We start from the raw sequence: 21,446 nt of genomic DNA on the forward strand, positions 1-21,446 counted from the left end.
TAATTTGATGTAAATGCATTAGAAACTAAATGTTCTTGTCATTTCAAAATGCTTTTTGATTCGATTTTTCAGGCAAAAATAATTGATCGTAAATTTAACAATGGCTACAATATGTTTATTATTTAATTTTGTAAATGTTAAGATGGTTAGATGTTAAATTATGGATTCTCTTTAAATTAAACATCTCCACTAGAGCAGTTAAAGTGAGGGAAGCTAATCAATCATTCACTGACTCGGCCTTTTCAATCAATCATGATCTTCAATTAAGTTTTCATCTTCACCGCCTTGACATGATCGGAGCTGATATCACTTCACCGCTGCACTCACCGTATTTTAATAGATCTCATTTCCGTCACTGATTTGTTGCTCAAACATTTGTTTTGCTAATTCCGCTTCCATTAGCTGTGTAAATTGACTCTGGCCTGCAAGACAGTTACTGTTTGTGCAGCTGCGAACGGAACTGAAGCTGCAGAGGGGGGGGGGGCTGTTCATGTCTAACTGTGGAGCAGAGCAGCCTTTTTACCTGGTGTGGATTTTATCAATCGGTTTGAAGCTCACCACAGAGTTTGTGTGATATTTGGACCGATGAAGATGAAGATGATGACACCAGTGGTGGTGGTGGTGGTGATGATGATGGTGGTGATGGTTGTTGTGTCTCCTCTCTTCCTCCTCAGCCCAACCGGGATCTGGACATGTTTATAAACGCCTCCAAGAACTTCAACCTGAACATAACCTGGGCCACGAGCTTCAGTGGTAGGTCTCACTCCGACGCTGCTGAAACCCCAAACTGCCAAATGTTTAGATAATCACACAATCATCCACGAGGCAAAAAGGCAAAGACTACGCTGAATCTAGACCTTCAAATATGGGGATTTGCTTCTTTTCATATTTGAAGATCTTTAGAAGTGAAGCGTTCTAAGTTATCAATGCACCCCCCCACCCCCCCTCCAACTCTGTCCCTCCTCTCCGTTCTTCTTTCTGTCATTTAGCAGGAACTCAGACCGGCGAGGAAATCCCCATCGTCTCTCGGAGCAACATCAAGGAGTTCAAGGACAGCTTCTCCAACGAGAACTTCGATTTCCGCAACAGCCCGAACATTACGTTCTTCGTCTACGTGAGCAACTTCACCTGGCCCATTAAGATCCAAGTAAGCTTCAGATCCGCTCCGCAATATAACGCCTGGTACGATTGGAAATAAAGTTTGTTCTTCCATGAAAGACTTTGACATTGTAGTCAAACTGCATTCGATGCAAGTGTCATGCATGTGTAATCAATTCCTGGTGAAATAATCATCACTCAAATTCAAATATGGAATATTAAATGTATTCATTTGATTTATCCGGGGACACTAACCTGGAGATATATCTTGTGCAACTTTAATCTTGAATAAAGATATTTAGCAAAGCACATTTTTCTCTGTGTTTGAGTCTCTCAACCCGAAACACAAACACTGTTTTAAGACAACAGAGACAATTTACCAACAAGTGTGTTTGAATATGTGCAACTTGCATATAAACCCAGCTCCACATGTGTTCTTTCAAAGGAGCAGTGAGGCTGTGGTCAGTTCTAACTGGGACTCCTCAGCTTCCCCCCCCACCCCGATTCAAAAGCCACTTTTCTTTACAAAACCAAAAGAGTTGGCTCGTAAAATGTGAAAATGTGAAAATGTTGGCAGTCGCCATTAAAATGTGGTCAGCGGGGGTAAAATAGTTTCCTGCCCTGAGTGTGGAGGAGCTTGTCCCCGGTGTTGATGTGGCTCGGTGGCAGACGCTGTGAATAGGGCTGTGTGTGTGTGTGTGTGTGTGTGTGTGTGTGTGTGTGTGTGTGTGTGTGTGTGTGTGTGTGTGTGTGTGTGTGTGTGTGTGTGTGTGTGTGTGTGTGTGTGTGTGTGTGTGTGTGTGTGTGTGTGTGTGTGTGTGCTCGCCCGGTCGCTGGTTGTGTGCGTTTGTGTTGCTACAATCGCCGCTGCACTCGGTGAACCACGGCCGCGTGGACGGTGCAGACAGACCCGGCCCTCAACAGTTCCCCTGCCTGCTGCACGTTGGCAGCAGAGATGTGCTTACACAATAACTTAGTGTTCAGGAAAATGCACTCGCAGCAGAATCAGAGCCGACTTGTTTCACTCGGTTGATTCGTTGTGGATTATTTTCTTAAATGTGTAAAAACCTGTTCAGCTCTTTGGTCGTAGTCGGACACATTTCATGCTTTTATCTTTCTCATCCATCTCTATTGTTTTCACCCTTTTTTAAACTGACCGTGTGTAAATAAACATGGACAACATGGCTGCTCCCTAAAAGTGAAGCCAAACTGTCTTGATCACCCCCTGGTGGCTGGCGGCGGTACAGGTCATAAACCCGGCCTCCCCCTTTTGGTTTTGATTATTTATTTGATGCTTTGAAAACGAGATTAAAAGTCAGAATTGGCAGCTGAGACTGAATTGCTATTGTTCCCGAGGTATATTGTCAAGCTGAAGAGGTGGACTAGACTATTATCGTAGTTTTCATCACACGTGTGCGTGCACAGTTGGTACTGGAGAGTTGTTGCAGCTCGACAGGGGACAGGACTCACTAATACATAGTTTGATGCGGTGCCAGGACTGACTGCTGTTGGTTTCAGAGTGCGCGGCCCTCTGCTCCTGGCCTTTTGTGTGCAGCGCTGCCCACATTTGTGCCTCTCCAATCAGTTCTGGAAGTGATTTGACTGGTTGCCCTGTGCAAGCTCCTTCCCCTCCGCCCTCCTCCCGCAGGGGAGAAAAATCCTGCCTCCATCCCTCCATATCCTGCCTTGTGAAGGCTTTTGAGTTTTCTCAGCTTCACAGCTCCAGCTGCTGCCAGCCAGCCTCGGGAGGTCACCGGTGCAGCTCCACAACCGAGCAGAGCTGAGCAGAGGGAGCGTGCTCCTCTCAGCTTCCTCTGGTCCAACTCCCCTCCTGCACTGCTGGGTGGGATCATGTAGAAGATCACCCCTGTCTTTGAAACTAAAGCACGCAGGTCTGCTAGCGTGTCGTTTTTTCCTCCTTGCACTCATGGAGCTTTACCTTCGTCAGCGAGGTAACATTTTCCACTTGTTTTTCTTTCTTTTCCTGCCACTGCTCCTCGACTCAAAACCAGATTTTTTTTACCGTTTCTTCTTCGTGATATCTTTTCTTTTGTTGCTGTTTTTCCTCGCACTCTGCCAGCCTGCAGTGGGTTCTTGCACTGTGTGTGTCTGTTTGTGTAGGTGTGTGTGTGTGTGTGTGTGTAATGGTAGGCGGTTGATCCTTCAGTGTTGGCAGGCAAAGATCGGATTGTTGGACTGTTCATAAACAGCAGCCGAGGAGAGAGCAAGGGCAAAGTGGAATGTTAAGTTGAAACACATGCTGCATTCAGATTCAGATGGGCCTGTGTGCAAGCTAAGCCTTCTCTCTCTCTCTCTCTCTCTCTCTCTCTCTCCCCCCCGCCCACCCTCCGACACACCACCTCAAGGTTGCTTCTGTTTGCCTTCACGTGGTCGGCAGCAGCGTTGGAACAGCACACACACACACACACACACCATTTGTTTTTCCTCCATTTGCACTGACTCCACTTGTTGCCTTCACCCTCCCAATGTGTTGCACTGAAATAACAGTGCGTATTATTTTACCCACGAGGCTGAACAGTGCAGCAGTTGTTTCCCCCCCCCCCCCCCCCCCCCCCTAATATACATCAAGTAAAAAAACTGCACAGATGTTGGAGTGAAAAATCATTTTGACTCGCCCCAAAAAATGAGCTGGTCAAAGTGAATTCAGTGACGACTCCATCACAGTCGAGCAGATCGCATCATCAAAGCAGAATCGATTGCGCTGAGATTAGCCGACAGGAAGTCTCCCTCCTCCTCTTCTTCTTCCTCCTTCTTTTCTTTCTTGATGAAGAATAGATTTGAATTTAATGATGTTTGTAATGAAAGGCAAATCCCAGCCTAATTACATTAAAGAGCTGTGATCTCCTGTTCCGTGCCTTAGTGAACATGTCATGATATGGTAGAGATTAGAACAGCTTCCAATTTAATACCCCGGTGCGGAGTAGCAGCAGCTGCAGCCATCAGCTGGCTGGGCCGAGCGATGTATCTGTGTAGTGTTTATCTGGGACATGCATGGCTGCCTGATGGGTGCGTCTCCGTACTGATCACACAGCGAGAGAAGGAAACAGAAACACGGGGGTTTTGCCAGCTTGTGGCAGGAACAAACTAGAGCCAGCTGCATGAATTTGAATCGAATTATCCGCCAACAAATTTAAAATAAGAAAGATATTATGCGTAATGAGGAACACAACTTCAAATTAAACATTAAAAAAATTCCCCTTGTGTGGCTCTGGCTGCAGTTTTCTGGCGGTTTGATCCGTTTCCCCTCAGTTGTCACTAATGACTTTAATAAAGAAGTCTCTGTAATTGACAAACTTGGAACCCGCACATCCACCCTCACATGTTTCATCTCCCCCATATTGGAAACTCTGATCCTTTCCTTCTTCTTTGTGGAACCTGTTGCTTGGCCCCTCTCTCACACTGATAACGAACGTAGAACAAGAGGCTGTCAGAAGCCATTAAAACGCAGAATATCTCCCGTGTTAACGCCCGGCGGCCGACTGACAGGCCCCGCTGCGAGTTCCTCTGCTGCCCCTAAAGAGTCACCCTCTGCTGGGCCCGTAACGAGAGCGCCACCCGGGCCTCCCGCCGCCACCGTCAGCCTGCCTCCCGGTGGCAGAGCACGCCACGCGGCTGACACTCGAGTTTACTACAATAACTCTTATCGCACGTCAGTTGTGACACGACGCTAAAGCAAACATCACTTTTTCCCTGCGTTCGGGGGAACTTGGCGTTGTCCTTGTCGGGGGCTATCGTGTCACGATACGAGAGAATTATATGCCGATAATTATAAGTGGCTTCGTTAAGGCCGCTGTCACAAAGTGCTCCAGTTTTTCTCTCCACCAACTGAACAGAGCTCTTTTAATAATTCCCTGTAAAAAGACTCCCTGCCACTCACAGCTCCACACAAGCTCCGGCAGTTTTTACTTTAATCTTTTTCGTTTTTTTTTCGCTTCCCTTTACATTCATGAGTGTCGAAGGTAAAATATTCCCTCCAAACCATTTTCCTCTTAATTGCCACTTCCTGACTCGCTGTCTGACTTCAGCTTCAAGGGTAATTTAAAAAAATGTCTCTGTGCTGTTCAGTGGAGGAACATGGAGGGCTGTGTTTACACCAGTGAACAGAATCAGAAAGGCTCATCACGTCACATGGCTTCATTTTGAAGGAGACGTATAATGCTGACTCACTTTTTCTTTTCTCTAGTGTGGATGTGAACGTTCTACAACGTAAAAAAAGACAAAAGCTGTGGAAACACCTCGTCATTAGCTGGAGCAACACTTCCGCACCTTCGTGATGTCACGTTATGGCACAAAAGCCGAACATTTGCATAATTCCCACCTATTAGCTGGTCTGACACGCCCCCTAACAAAAGCCAGGGAGAGCAGCGGCTGACATCTTGCTTCACGTCACTGTCACTTCAGTACGTTTGAGTGCAGAGCAGCTGGTCAGATAAAAGATAAAGTTTAGATGGGAAAAGAAACTGAACGTGTAATTTTTGGACTCTGAGGAACTTGTGGTGGTGATTTTTCTCTGTTTTCTTTAAAGCTTAGTCAACTCTCAAAGCTTGATTGGGGTTAAAGCCTCTTCTACAAGATAATAGAGATCGAATGGCACTCGGACACATGCACGTGATTGTCTAGTTCTCATAGTAGAGATATAGAAGAAAGAAGAAAGTGGTCAGATAATGTAAATTAGTTATTTGTCATAAAACATAGTTTAAGAAAAATGGAAAGATCCAGGATCCAGGATTTTTCCATCTCAGACCCCCTCCCTCCACCAAGGAAATTCGATCAGTAGTTTTTTGCATAATAAACCTTAAACAAACAAACATAACCTCCTTGGCAACGGTAACTAAGACAAATCCAAAGCAATAACTTATTAAAAAGACCCAAGAATATATCTAATGAGATCAGAAATCATCTGTTGCAGTAAAAACACACGACTCCTTTTACTTACTGTCTTTCCGTCGACTGTGAGCTGATCACCTTCAGTGATGGATTCCCCGCCGAGCTCTTCACCGCTCACATCCTTTCTTTGAGAAGCCTTCTCCGGGTCTCACTGAACTTCTCCTCATTGTTCAACAGACCGGAGCAAGAAATTATCACACTGAGGATCCGGCGCTCAACAGTAATCAACAGCAACACATTAGCGAGCCAGATGGTGCCGGCTACACGAGTAAATTAGACCCCGGGCCGTTCATGAAACACCCCCCCCCCCCCCCTCCTCTCATCTCACCACGGAGGCCGGTGCCTTTGGCCCCATGTTGTTCTTGTATTAAAGTCTCTGTGGATTTCCACACGCTCTGACCCTCTGAGTTGTTTCATTCTCCTCCTCGTGCATATATTGCAACTCTTGATCACATATTAAGTATTCATGGGCTAATCCGACATGCACACAGCTGGGTTTTCCGGCTTTTGTCTTTTTTTTTTTTCTTTCTCCTCCTCCAGTGGAATTGTATGCAAATCCCTGCTTTGCTGAGGAATAATAAGCAGCAGCAGCGGCGGTGATGATGAGTTCTGGTCTAAGGTGTCACCTCGGAGGAAAGTGTGTGAGGGGAATTCTGCTTGGGGGCGGCACACACAGTACCTCCCTGCTGCCAGAGAGAGGCAGTGTTGTGTCATTGCAGAAATGTGTCTGTGTGTGTTTTGAGGGTAGTGGTGGAAGGAGGTGGAGGAGGAGGAGGAGGAGGAGGGGGGGGTACGACACAGTCAATGTTACCCCTGGCAACCTTGATTAAGACAGCATGCTGTTGGCACGATTGCTCTTGTGATGATTACATAGAGAATATTTCTGCCCACGTGTGCAGGAAGGTTTTTTTGTGTGCAGGCTGTGGGCAGCTGGTGTGTTGCCGCTCTGACAGACGTGTGGTCTGGAACACAGATACACACCCAACCAGTCGTTATAGTCACGAACCCTTCCATATTTCTCATCCTGACACCGTGACTGAACTTGTGAAGCTCTAGAAATGCTGCGAACACAATCGAGGAGGTACAAACGCATGCTGACAACATGGAATCGCACATGTCACAAACACAATACGTCGTTGTCTGCCGTTGTGAGCAGGTGCAGCGTTTATCTCTCTGGCTCATTTCTATTCCTTTTGTCAGATCTACAAGGTCGACTCCGATCTAAACCCGGCACCTTCCAGTGCACAACGCTGACCTTGTTTTCATGCCTCCCTTATTAATGAAGATCCCTGACACTGTCCTCTCTTTTTACAGATCGCCTTCTCCCAGCACAGTAACTTCATGGACCTGGTGCAATTCTTTGTCACATTCTTCAGGTGAGCTGCTCCTGTGTGTCCCTCTGTCACTTCACTTACTCCACACTGCACATGTGTCCGTGATCGAGTGGCTGTAGTTGCCTTCTCTCTCTCTCTCTGTGTGTGTGTGTGTGTGTGTGTGTGTGTGTGTGTGTGTGTGTGTGTGTGTGTGTGTGTGTGTGTGTGTGTGTGTGTGTGTGTGTGTGTGTGTGTGTGTGTGTGTGTGTGTGTGTGTGTGTGTGTGTGTGTGTAAGCTGCAGCGTGATGGATCACCAAAGCTGCTCTGCTGTGCCTGTGCACCAGTGCTGCAGTTCACTGGTTTGCAGGCGCTGGTCGGCTGTCAGCACAAACAGACAAATGCACACACATGCACTCCTTTCTTTTATTTACTCACGTCATGCACACACCAGCACATACCCACTCAATATTTTTTTTTCCTCCTCGTATTATCTCTGCTGTCAACCACAGAAAACGGTGTCTCCTGGAAATGTGGAAATTAGATTCAGCAGCACATGATTTGTGTCAATTATCTTTTGCACAGAGCCGGAGCAGGACACACTCAGAGTCCTGACATCTAGTGCACAAGCAATATATAGTTTTTACGACTAGTTTCACACACACAGAAGACACAGAGCGACATTATCTACCACAAAAACAACCCACCTGAAGAAGCCGTGATTCACTGTGAGACGGAGGATTCGTCGACACGGACATCAGTCGTGCACCGAACTCCCAACACTTTCCTGAAATGTTCCGACCAGGACATGTGGACTAAATTGTCCACATGTCCAAGTGAGCACGTGTGAGAATACAGCAGGAAAATATCGGGAGAATGTACAGCCATGGAGGGGGGGGGTGTTGTACTTATTTTACATCTCATCACTCAGGACCGCAGTCCAGAGACCAGAGCTGTTTTTAGCTGTGTGAATGCAGACGTGTCCTGGGCCACATATTAAAGGACCAACTCCTCTGAACCGATCCAGTTCAAACATATATTCTTGTCTCAGTTTCCCATTAAATACATTGATTTATAAGTGTCCTCCTCCACAATATCAACATGGAATACCACATATTGATTTTTTTTCAAATTGAGTAAAATCTTGTTTCATTGTAAAGCTCTTGTATCTCTCAGCCTTTATCTCTCCTTCACACACACACACACACACTGACACGCACATCGACAAAAGACGTGTGTGTGTGTAATGGAATTGGCTAAAAACACAATTTGGCCCTTGTGAACAGAAATGACGTCCGTGTTTCTTTGCATGTGAAGTGGGGAAATGAGATCTGATCCCACAGGAGACGCCTTCAGGAGCCAATCTAACGTCGGGTGTGAACAGACAAACTTGGATCTGTCCTCGTGTGATTGAATCTCTCAGGACAGACGTTAACACCAGGTCTGATCAGGGACTAAAGTTCACCAGCAGGTCACAAACACTGAGTTTATCAACAGCTTCCCTGCAGTGGGGGGGCACTAATGAGAACGAGGCTCCATCCACACCACGACCTTTTACTCTGAAAAACTCATCCGTGTTTCTACATTTACTTCTGCGTCCTCAACACCTGCACTGGAGAAGTTTGTAAATGCTGCCGGCCCCAGTTTCAGATTGAAAACTCAATCTAATCAACGCTGTCGTTGTTTCTTCTTCGTAGTATTTTCTGTAAGTAACCAACCAACTGCAGAGTCGACCATCTACTTCCTGTTTACACCAACAAGCGCGCGCCCAGTGTTTTTATGTGTGTTAGTATGGAAGGAGAATGATGCGGAGCTAAATCGCTCGTGCGGATGGAGATTGTTTTCGTTATAAAAAGCAATTTAAAAATGAAGATGTTGACGTTTTCTCATTGAAAACGGTAAAACTGCCGTAAAAACCAAAGCAATGAGCTGAAAATACTAAAAACGTCCCCGAGCTGAAGGAAACTGCAGAGTCAGCGATGCATCTCGCTTCATTACCACAGACGACGGCTCTAACGGAATCGTCCTATCATCCTTTGTTGGTATAAAAACATTTTTTGGAGCAGCCTTGATGTCGTACAAGTCTCCATCTGCAGAAACTGTTTGGAATGTGTGAGGTTTAAAAAAAAAAAAAACACTGGCACCATTTGAAAACATGGATCAAAACCTAATCTGAGTCTTTGTGGATGGATCCAGTATCAGCATTCTGTCTGACAATATGGCCGCCTCACTTTGACGCCAGCTCTCTCCTTGTATTTTCCTCCCAGTATTAAATTGACGATGACATGTGGTGGCACGGAGAAGTATGCGTTTGCACACATTTGCCTCTGACACATCGGATATAACTTGGGTGAATCGGCTTTGGATCTGAAGCTGGAATTTTAAAAATAAATTATTGGCAGAGCAGCGTGCCGCTCCGGGTTTTTTGACGGACGCGCCGGCTCCGCTGCCAGCGCTGAGCCGTGATGAATCCCCGGGCCTGTGTTTCACTCCTCCAGGAGCCGCAGTAATGTGTTATCGATTTGGAAAAAATGAGCAGGACCAAAGAATTGAGTACACAAGCGTGTCCCTTGCATGCTCAACTGCACACGTGTGTGTTTATTCCTCCCATGTTTGTGTGTGTGTGTGTGGGTGTGGGTGTGTCTGCTACCCAGAGGAGAACCGAGGGATTTTGTCTTGTCTCTGCATTTCCCCCCGAAATAAATTGCCGGGCTCTTCCAAGTCATGTTGCTTTCCATTGATCCTGCAGCCATGTAGAGGCGGAGCGGGTTTTGATGGGGCTGATTTTGAAGCGGTTCTCTTTTATTGTTTGGTAACCGGTCTTTTGCCGATGCGGTGGCGTTCGGTAACGGGAGCTTTTCAGCATCAACGGCATGAATCACCCTCCTGACTGCGGTTTATTTTGGATGGTATTCAGCATTAAAAGCAGTTGTGCTGTTATCCAGCCTCGCTCCCCCTGCATACAAATGCCGACCCTGCAGTCGCTCGCCTTGTGATGCTTGTATGTTTATACACATGCGTCAGCATTTGAATGTTTGCATGTCAGCATTCAGAGCAGGCGTCCTGCGTCTGGCGTGATGCAGGAAGTCTGCCTCTCTTTTCTCTCTCGGCTGCTTCATCCAGTGTTTCCTTCCTCCTTCATCTCTTTCTGTTGTTTATTACCTTCCTGCACCTCCTTCGCTGTCCCTCTTTCACTCATCATTTCCCTTTATTCCTTCCTTCTCCTCTTCCATCCCCTGCTTTTGCCTCCCCTCTCTCCCTCTCTCCCTCCCCCTTGTGCTCCCATCCTATCGTTCTTCTTTCATCTCCGGCTCTCCATCTCCCTCCCTCTGTTTCTTTTTCCTCCCTCCCTCCGTCATTGCCTCCTACTTTTTGTCCCTCGCTCCCCTCCCTCCGTCTCCCTCGTTCCATCCCCTCCCTCTCTTGTTTTCTGTGACTTGCTCTTAATCCCACAGCTCAGTCTTTTTTGATGTGTGCGCCACTGATTTCTGCACAGATGAGTAGAGACCTAAAGTTAGCGAGCTTGCAGCCTTGTCCCTGTTTGCTTCTGGCTCTTTGGGTGCTGCATTGTTTGTGTTGCGGGGGAGGAGAGGGATGCTAATTAATGCGAAAAACTGTTTGCTCTTCTTCTTCTTCTCAGACTTTCTCTGTGTCTTAATCTCGCTCTCCCTCGCTCCCTCCTCTCTCGGTGCCATGTTCCCTGTGGGGACAGATGAAGGTGGTGCCATCCCGTTATCTGCAGCACCAGCACAGATATCCCCACATGAGTTTTCCAGCCACAATGCAATAAATGACGCATTAAACATCAGCTTTAACAGCAAACAGAGGCATTAACATATTCACATCCAGCAATGCAGCACTTTCTCACCTCAGACTCACGTTGAATTAACACTTTTTTTTTTCTTACATCCAGCACACGGAGACGTGCAGAGCCCACGTTTCTGGAGTGTTGCAGTGTTTTCCTCTGCCTGAGCAAATTGAAAGTTTTCCTCCAGGCCGGGAAAAAGCCCTGATGAAACTTCCAAAAACACTTTTTGGAAATGCATTGAAAGTACATTCTTTTTATTTATTTATTTATTTATTTATTTTGGCTCAAACTGTCATGTTTTTAATCTTAAACTTGGCTGATGTGGAAGAAAGAGCCCTTTGAAGTCAATGTTGACCTGATTGACAAATTTCTTGGCTGCATAAGTCCAAGCTGCTGGAGGGAGGACGCTGAAGAGGGCTATCACAAGAAGCATCTTTTTAACACTGCATACTGGGACATGTGTGTCATGGAAATGATTTCTGCAGCTGTGGCTCATTTTGAATTCTGACTTCAGACATCATCAAGCCAACTTTTCTTAATAGTTGATCCTGTTTATGAAGCAAATGTTCAGCAGCAGCTTAGCAAAAGGTGCACGTGAAACTGATGCTCACCCTGCAGAGGTTACATCCGTGCACGTCTTGGAGAATTAAAGATACTTGATAAACATATGATATGAATATATAACATATGAATATATGATAAACCAAATTACGTAAGGACACTTTAATGTCCCTTTTAGCCGAGGGCAGATATTTCTGTGCAGCAGTGAGTTCTGTTGGAGCCTAGTGGGACAAACGAGAGACGTGTAATGTTTTGATGTAACTAACATTTCGATGAAAGGAACAAGCTTTTCGCTGCAGTGATAAAACTGTCATGTCTTTGAGACATCGTCCGCCCTCTCACCTGCAGCTGGTCCCAGGTCTTTGTTCGGGGACCTGTGTTTATTCCTGTTTTTGATGTATACATCAAAGTAGCGGAAGGAGGACACTTTCCGAACTGTTGTTCCTGAACACTGACCACGTATCCGTCCTCTGTGGTGTTTACTTAGAAAGAAAAACTTGACTTAACCTCCTGACAGTCGGCGCAGCACCGAGACGCGATGTCCCAGAAAATCCTGCTTCCTCCGAGAGTGTACTTCTGTGTCACATCTGTGCTTCGTGACGGCTGATATTAAAATAACCGGGGCCTTTTGGTGGGCACTTCCATTCTACATGAGTACTCGCTGTATATTTTGAGTGCGGGAGTGGTCCCAGTGGGACATAAACCCCTGACGCTGGCAGTGTTCGGCACCTCAAAATGTCACTCGTCATACTTGAGTCTGTATCCTCACAAAATGATAAGTTCTTATTCTAAGGCGACAGTGCAGTGCCGGCCTGTTTTGGAAGGGGCTGTTTTTATCCTCTGTGGTGATGCCGGGTGCAGCTTTTCTTTTACGGATCCGTAGAAGTGACCTGCGGTAATTTAGCTGCAGCGAGTGACGGCGTGCTGCTTAATCCACGGAACCCTGAAGCCGCCGTCATCTGTTTATTCAAAGTTCGGCGACTCAGTACGCAGAAACCCCGAACTAGAGAATCAGTTGACATTGGCTTTGTCGTGACAGACGTCCCTTACCTTCTAGAATTAGTAGATGATACAATTCTCTAACTAAATCAACAGGGGATAGGAGTCGGCCCGTATTGACGGATGAACTCTCGTATTGTTTAATTTGGTCTTTTTGTTGGATTTGTTGATGAACTGTGAAGCATCGTCGGCCTTTTGTCAGTAGAGTTATGAGCCACTAATGACCACGGACCTACACACAGCTCCAGTCTGTCTCAACACCTGTTTTATTTTTTTTTTAAATGTCATCCTCTTTGACATGAATCATTAAAATCTGAAAAATCATAACTCACTCACTTTGCCGGGTGTATTTAAAATGATTGGTGATTTATCCCTCTGTTCCTGTTTGAACAGAGGAGGATGTGATTTAGTTGGGGGCAGAGGCATTAAGAGACGGGCCGGCAGAAGGTTGCCCGCCCTGGGCCACGTCTGGGTGTGTGCTGGCTGGGATTTGATGACACGAATGAATCACCCTGCTGCCGACGAGGAGACGTCAGGTTTCTCTCCTGAGACAAAGAAAAAGTTTAAGCTCAGATGAACATCACAGGGGAAAGTTTTAGCTGTTTTTGCCTCATTGTTGTCGACAGGTCGCAGGTTCTTTGACCTTCAGGTTGTGAAACTCGACCTGACGATGGTTCCTAATCCCAAGAGCCACCAGCAGCGGCAGCAGAGAGCGAGCAGCGGCGGCGTGATTCCGCTCGCTGACCTTGGTCTGAACCATTTACCTTGTTAAAGCTGAGAGGTGATTAGTGTCATCACCCCCCTCCGCCCCCCCATCTCACGAGTCAGCATCCCAGCCATGTATGTCGGCCTCGTCCTTCCTCTGCCTCCCACTCTCCTCTCCCCCTCGTCTCCCCCTCATCTCGCCCTCAGTTTAACGACGCAGCAGTTGCATCATAGGTTTTCACAGCTGGGTGTTTGCTCCAGGTTATACAGCAGGTTGTCCCCCCCCCCCCCCCCTCTCCCTTGTACATTAGCTCTTTAATGAAACTGGTGCTAAAAATATAATTATGGGGGGGGGATAAAGAGCAAAGGTGACACAAAGAGCATCGTTTTATTGGAAGCACTTGATCAGTATATAAACCTCACATGATTAAATTATAAAGAAGCTCAGAACAGTTTAACTAATCTACTTAATAACTGAAACTACCTCGTGTCGTGTTGAAGAAAGAGAAGACGGATTCCAGGATCGGCTCCTTTTTTAATCACATCCACAAAGTTTCACGACAATAAGTTCAGTCATTTTTTTTCAAACAGACGAATAAACAGCATTGAAAACACAACCTCCGCCGTGACAGTAATTAAATAGTTTTGGGTCAATACAGCCACAGGCAAGCGAGCTAATTAACGAGCTAATCTCGTCTGTGACATCTGTTTCAGAGCAGTGGACGAGCGCCGACAAATGGCAGCACGTGTTTATTTTAAAAGGTTAATTCGGCCAAAGATAACTTCCCCCACTCGCCCCTGGTTGAGACATCGAACAGTTGAGATATCTGCCTCGGACACTTCCACGGCCGCCTGAATACAATATGTATTTGGAAAACTGAGGCAGGCACAGCGTCTTACTTCCTCAATTACTTAAACCATTGTTAAAGGAGCTATTTCCACTATTTGCAAGTTCCAGTTGCTTTGTTATTTGGGTCAAACCCCTCAAATGGACACGGTGTGAAAGCACAGAAACAGATTTTAGCATCAGCTCCACGTGTCCTTTTGAGAACTGGTTTAAGATGAAGTGGACATCGCTCCAGTCTATTAAAGAATATTCATTCTTGCTGACATGTTTCAGGCAGTGGCCTTTCGTCCATCTGCAAACTTTTTTCCGTCTGCTGTTTGAATTTGCTCAAGTGCACGGATTAGTGTCTTTTGAAAACTGTTGCCATTTTTTAACCGATGTTTTGGCTCCTGACCGACAACGTAGACAAAAGTAAAAGCCCAGTCACTCTGAAATATGTTTGCACAGCGATCCACACACACACACACACACACACACACACACACACACACACACACACACACACACACACACCTACCGAGGCCACACAGCTCTGTGCACCGGCCCCGGGGCTCTGAGGACAACCAAGTGGCAACTCATGCATATTTTGTCAGCTGGAAGTGGCCTGCGACAGAACATAAATAATTCTGTTGTCGTGATCATCGTGTTACTACTCCGCCTCCTAAACACATCTGCAGGTTTAGACACTCGGGCGCACAGAAATTCTTTCAGCAGGCGTTTAGACCGACGCGCTCGGGAAAAACGCTTTATTTAAACATGGGAGGCAGCTGGCCACTCAGTGGAGCCGTGTGCCCTCTGAGCTGTATGATTGTCCTTCACACACACACGGTGACGGGGTCTTTTTCTCTACTCCCTCTGTAAAGCTTCACACCGCATGAGTGCAAGGAGCAGGGGGTCGGCTCAATAAAATCAATTCCAAATGTCAGTTTAAATTGCAACCCGTTTACAAACGACGGATCATTCTCAATTATTTGCCCGCCGGTGTTTGGTCTTAGCGGATTCATTATCGAGCTCGGAGCTTCTCCCGTGCTCTAATTCGGGGGAAAGAGATCCATCACCGCGGCTAGTTGAAAAGAAAAGTGACATTGACCCCCCAACCGTGACGTGTGCCGTCTCCCTGTTTGTACACAAACATCTGCCCGCATGAGCATCAAGCAGCAGTGACAGGCAGGGTGATGGGTGATTGACAGCAGGGCGCAGTGCAGAGGACGCTGCAGCACGGATCGTGAACTATAGCTGTGACTTCATCCAGCTGTCAGGTGAGAGGCTCTCAGGCTCTCAAACTTTGAACGGTTGAGTCACATAAACGTGTTTATATATATATAAAGAAAAGATGAGGGAGATGTGAGTGTCCGAGCGTCCTGGGCAGCTCTGTATCCACCTCTGAGCGCAATCCAATTCAATATAACGGCACTCGGGGCGCGGACCTCCGCCAAGGCCCAGCAGTCCCATTATGAGACATTTAAATCCACCAGAACTGCATTTTTTTTTTTATTTGGATCCAAACCAAATTGCTCATAAGCTGCTTTCAGACAAACACTGAAGTCCAGACATTTTCCTGAAATTCTCCAGAGGGGGCTCTATGTGAAATATACGCAAAGTCCATCGCTCTGAACGTTTCCAAGAACCATTCCTGCCAGGCCCCTCGGGAAGATTCACAGCGAGCGAATGGTCACGGTGATGATGATATTTCGAAAAACACACAGATATTGTTTGTGAAGAGGAGCCGTTCACATAGAAGACAGGAGGGGACACGGCTGAAACATAAGAGAAGTTCAATCTCCCTCATAGTCCTAATCACTGAAACATCTTCCTGCTGAAGAACTCGTTGTTCACAGCCTGTAGGAAAAACATCCGACTCCTCCATTTTAGAGAATCAGAAGTTGCAGACGGTTGTTAGTTGCAGCTCCTCTCTTCTCTGTCCTCTGCCTCCCCTCTGTTTGTTAAAATATTCCCTCGTGTTCAAACACACAATTCACCCATGAATCATTTCAAACGCACAGAAACACTCGGCGCTGCGTTTGCCCTCAGCTTGCTCCTCGTGGCGTTGACTGACAGCAGACCCTCTCTCGGTTTCTCCCCCCCCCGAGACACCTGAGTGAGGAGGGGAGCGGCAGAGCGATACTCGACACACATTCAAGCCCTGCCTGCCTGTCCTAAGGGGCCTCCCTGGGCACTCAGCAGGGGCTGCCGCAGGTGCTGTGCCAGAATCTCCTCGTTTTTTAAGCTTTGTACTTCTGTCTCTTCCTCTGTGAATCTCTGCCTCCTCTCACTCGCTCCATCTGTATCCCAACCTATATCCATTTTCTCATATTTATTCTTCCTCTCTTGCTCTTTTTTTTTTTTTTTCCATCTTCTCTCTTCTCCTTCCAACCTCCTCTTCGCCCTCCTCCCCTTCTCCCGGCCTCCTCCCTCCCTCGCTCTTAACCCCTTCTCCTTTGCCTCTCGCTCCGTCTCCCTTTTTTAATCCTTTCTTCTTCTGCCCGCTCTCTCGCGTTCTTTAGCACTCCATCTTTGTATCTGACCTCATTGTCAGGTCATCAGCGAGGAGCCTCAGCGAGAGATACAAGTGGAAGATGGAACAGATAGCGAGAGTGCAAGATGTGCCTCGCGGCTATATCTTCTTCCTGATAGGTCCACGAGGAGCTGAAAGCTGCCCCGCGTCCGGTTAATAATGAATGAGTCAGATCAGTAGGTTCGACTGCGTGCGTCCACTCTCTGCTCCACCTCCTCCTCTTCCTCACCTGTAATGAGCGGGGAGGAGAGACCAGGAACGTGAACGGGGCCTTAGCGCACTCCTGGGGGGGGGGGGAGTCCCGAGAGGGAGGCTGAGTTTTTCATTCCCAATCCGATCTTCCCTCTCTCGCTCTCGCTCTCTCTCTCGCTCTCACGCCCATTACTTGAGCTTCCAGGTCACTGTTGTTGTTTCTGTTGAAATAAGTTTGGACAGGTTGTACAAGCGAAATCAAATGTTCACTGGAAACAACACGATGCCTCTGGACTCCTCCTACACCGGGCTGATAGATTAGACTTTTAACGGGGCCCTTCTTTTTTTTAGTTCATTGTTTTCCGGGTCAGATCGTGGTCAGAGAAGCTGGAGCTTTGTTTAATCGTTACGTTTTGTCACTGCTGCTGCTTCTTGTTTCCAGAGATTCCATCTGAGACAAGGCAGTGTTCTCCCAACTAACATTTATCAAGTCCTCAGTCCTCCTGCTGGTGAATAGTTTCATTGCAGCTGCAGTGTGAGAATTAGTGTAAAATGATTAATGATTATTTAGTTGGACTTCCAGCTTTAAAGAGTTTAAGTTGTTGCTCCTCATCTCAACAAGTTGTCAGGGGGTTAATGATAACTGTCAATGGCAAGTTTGATTAACTTTAACTACTTGGAATCTACGAATTGGCACGAGGAGCCCGGAACAAGTCGGTTTCAAAGACAAAACGTTAAAGTCGACAGGATGTGCTTCTCTCTTCACTGCCAACCTGCCGTTCTGCAGTTAAGAGGCTTTAAAAGCAAACAGAGAATCTAGTCACACTTTCCTGTTGCGAGAGAAGCAAGTTTTAAAAAAGCGTGGATAGAAATTGGTCTTTATTCTTGCTTCTCTCTCCGATGGGTCGGACTTCTTAGACGTTTACCACCACCCATGCTGCTGCAGGGTTTTAATGACAGAGTGGAACCTCTGGAAAACCCACGAGTTAGTGTGTGATTCACCAGACAAACTTATCAGCCACTGTGAAAACGAAATGTCACTTGGCTGTCGAGTGAGTTTTAATTTCTCACCGCGGAGTTAAAGGCCAGCGGCAGGCGGGCCGGCGGTCGGATTAGTATTCAGCTGGCTGTGGACAACAAAGCCGGTCTGTTGGTGTTTGCCCTGTGGCTGTTGTTTTGCTGTCGGGTTGGCCAACGACACGTAAGAGCTCACCTCCCCGGCTGCAGCGACTCGCGGCCGGAAACACACTCACTCCAGCGCTATTCCCACACTTCGGACGGACACGGAAAGCAAACGCATTTATTTATAAACCTGAAAGTTTCGGACACTGTTCATGAATGTTTTATTGGCTCATCCTCCGTTGCTTTGTCATACCTGGGACATGTGATGTACCGGGGATGACGACTGAGCAGCTCGAACAAAAGATGTGTTTCTGGTCTGTCTTCCTCAAAGAATCAAATCATAGCAAGAAAACCAAATTATGAAATCATTTATTTAGTTTATTACTCATCTTCAATGGAACAAATTAAGTTAATTATCAATTACAAAAGCTTTTGTAGCTACGTAGGTTGATGAGCAGAGATCCTCCATGTTGGTTATATATTTGTCTGTGGCCACTGCAGAGGGAGGAGCAGTTGGTGGCAGCACTGTGGCAATAAACTGAGCAGCAGCAGCAGCATCAACTAAAGTAAACATTGCAGGTTTGAAAACCTTCAATAAGGAACTTTGTGGGGCAGGAAAAAGCTTCCAGTGTGTTTGTTTGGCCTCGAGGAAACTCTCTGCCTGAAGTCCTTCTCCGAACTGTGACTGTTTACAATGAAAACTCCAGCGGGCATCCGGAATGTAAAACCACATCTGGGAACTAGAATGAGACGTTTTCAAGTCTCATCTGAAATTAGATCTGTCACTTTTCTCTTGGTTATAGATTTTATTCATATTCTGTTTATGACTATCGGATCAGATTGACCTTTTAGTCTCATACTTCCTTCAACCTCAAAGACTGTGCAGCTTCACCATCTGCCAACGTAGAGTAGATGTGGAACTCTATAAGAAAGTGTGAACAAGGCCAAAGCCTGAAAGTGCTGCATCTTAACAATGTGTTCTTCTTCTTCCTCTCAACTCAACTTCAGCCACTGCAGCTTCTCGTGTTGTTTCTCTGTAACCCCCCGGACAGAAGAACCCTGTTGTGGAGAGCTTTCATGTCGTCCATCTTTATTTTACGGTCCATGAAAATGATCTATAGTTTTTTTGCCTCATCGTTATTTAGACTACACAGAATTGCATTTCTGCATCTGTCACTACTGTACAAAGTTTCTTGCACAGCAGAGAAAGTACAGATGTGTCAGGTCTCAGATTTTTATCAGACATATTGCAGAAACATTATTTATCCGTTGTTCAGAAGAGCATTAAATTGGGGACATTGCTGCATGTAAGCAGGGTCCCATTTCAATCATAGTAGTAATGACATTCATGACAATTTTGTGTTTACGAATATAAAACCGTCCTCAGAGGACCAGTGAGTGAAACTCCTCATTTGGATCCGTATTACCTTCGGACCTGCCAGGTTTTTGCAGAGTAGGATCCAATCACGATTGTGATTCATGACAAGATATCGGAGACGACGGAGGGAAACAGAACGGAGCAAGTTTTTTATTATTTTTAACAAAGTTGATTTTGGCATTTAAATGTTCGCCTCAGCGCCCATATGGTGTTTTCATCCGACAGAAGCACTGGCAGGATGTCGGGCAACGCTTCATCAAAAAGAAAAAAAAGAAAAAGTTCTGCGCGTGGGTTTTGTTTCTATGACGACAAACGAAAAAAGCACAACGCTCACCACAGCGTTCGGTGTCCGACAGATTTCGCTCCCACCAACTGACTTTTCTATCTTTGTCGTGATAGCGTCTGTCTGACATATCTTACAGCGTCTCCTCTTCCTTGGTTACCAGGGCGACGAGTCCTGCTCCGTGTGGTTGGCTGCTCAACACAGTGAAGACACCAGAGCCTTTTCTGAGGTTTTCAACTAGAACCCCCTCAAAGCGGCCTCGCAGACAAGATGGAGGTCTCTGAGAAAGGGGCGCCTTTTCTCTCAGCATGCACACGCACTCAGAAAAAAAGATGCTGGTGATCAGAAAAAAATCCTACATGGACTCACGCCTTCGGGCGCTTTTCATAACAAATGCAACCCGACTGGAAAATGTCGTCAGGGCACTTTTGGTCGACTCGTTAGCTTTTTCTCAGTCCTGGTTTAAAAAAAAAAAAAAAAAGCATGAAATACCAGAATGTGCTCAATTACAGGCTGGAACTTAAATGGAGATGGATCTATTCACAGCGAGCGTTGGGGGCTGAAGCCCTGCAGGCTGCATGAAGCTACATGGATCTCTACAGTGAAATAACTTGCAGACGTTTTAACATTTTTCACCAGTTGCCAATAAATGGACTGTAAATAAATACTGTTGCCCCTTTGGAAAAAAGTTTATTTTCTTGTCTTCTTAAGAACAAGTTCAATGTTCAGTATGATGCCCAGGGAAACTTCGGCATGCAGAATGCGGGAGACTGGGATGGAACTGCCGACCTTCTGGTTAGTGGACGACCCGTCTATCTCCTGAGTCACAGCCGCCTGGAAGTGAGATCCAATTAGAATCTGTCTCAGGAGACAGATTCAGGATGCATTTTAGTATTAAGTGAGAACAGACAAACAGAGAGCTGAACATTTGTGCTCAGATCTCTCGGGACAGATTGTAACTCCAGGTCTGAACAGGACCTTAGAGTAAACACAGGTTTACTGTGACTACAGAGCTCAAACGGACCTGATCCATGTCCTGTGAACCGTTCGCTCCAGCGTCTCCAGCAGATGTGCGAGTCTGTTCCTCGTTGTTCCTTCTTTTAACTCCTCCACTCGAACGTGGCTTCGGAACGTTTATCACATGCGGTCGTATCAGTGCAGTACTTGACTTTCTGTCGGCGTGTGGCGATGGCACTTCAAACGAGGTGAGGTGGGATTGTTGCAGGTGGTTGTGGCGAAGCAGCATCTGCTGGTGGCTGCTCCTTTCTGTTCTGTGAGAGCTCCAGATGTGATGGAGGAGTGGTGGTGGAGGAGAGGGGGGAGCTGAAGCCTGAGTAACTCGGCCAGTTTCCCTTGTGGAGGTTGAGATCAAGTGAAGCGCACCGCTCTGTCGGCTTCCATCTGCGTCCTCTCCTCTTTGTCTTTGAGTCCATCTCCCTTTGTTGTTACTCTTTCCGTCTTTGTCTTCCGCTCTCCGTCTTCATCTCGGCCCGTTGTTCTGACTCGAGCTTGTACGATCTCATTTCCTATCTGTCTTTATCTCTCCGTCTTTCACCATCACCGTCCATGTCTCTCTGTGTCTCTGTTATAAAAAGGCTCCCTCCATGTTGCCCTTTAGAAGACCCGTCTTTACGCTGAGCCATCAGTTGCCGCCGTCACGGTTGACTTCACATAGCATGTCGGCGTTCTGAAACCAGAGGCATGACATGTAAAACAACA

At 46.5% G+C, this 21,446-nt stretch overlaps 1 protein-coding gene across 2 annotated transcripts in view; it reads left to right on the forward strand.

Moving 5' to 3' along the window:
• atrn (attractin) overlaps nucleotides 1-21,446 on the forward strand; it is a 109,506-nt gene that overhangs the window by 45,384 nt on the left and 42,676 nt on the right. The window contains exons 23-25 of one of the 2 annotated variants that reach the window (XM_034576842.1): nucleotides 675-753; nucleotides 993-1,147; nucleotides 7,321-7,382. In XM_034576842.1, coding sequence (XP_034432733.1) covers nucleotides 675-753; nucleotides 993-1,147; nucleotides 7,321-7,382 — 296 coding nt within the window. Of the gene's footprint in view, nucleotides 1-674; nucleotides 754-989; nucleotides 1,148-7,320; nucleotides 7,383-21,446 lie in introns of both variants that reach the window. The other variant, XM_034576841.1, reaches the window with a different exon arrangement.

The sequence above is a fragment of the Hippoglossus hippoglossus genome, chromosome 22, assembly GCF_009819705.1.
Source record: "Hippoglossus hippoglossus isolate fHipHip1 chromosome 22, fHipHip1.pri, whole genome shotgun sequence".
NCBI classification, from domain to species: domain Eukaryota; kingdom Metazoa; phylum Chordata; class Actinopteri; order Pleuronectiformes; family Pleuronectidae; genus Hippoglossus; species Hippoglossus hippoglossus.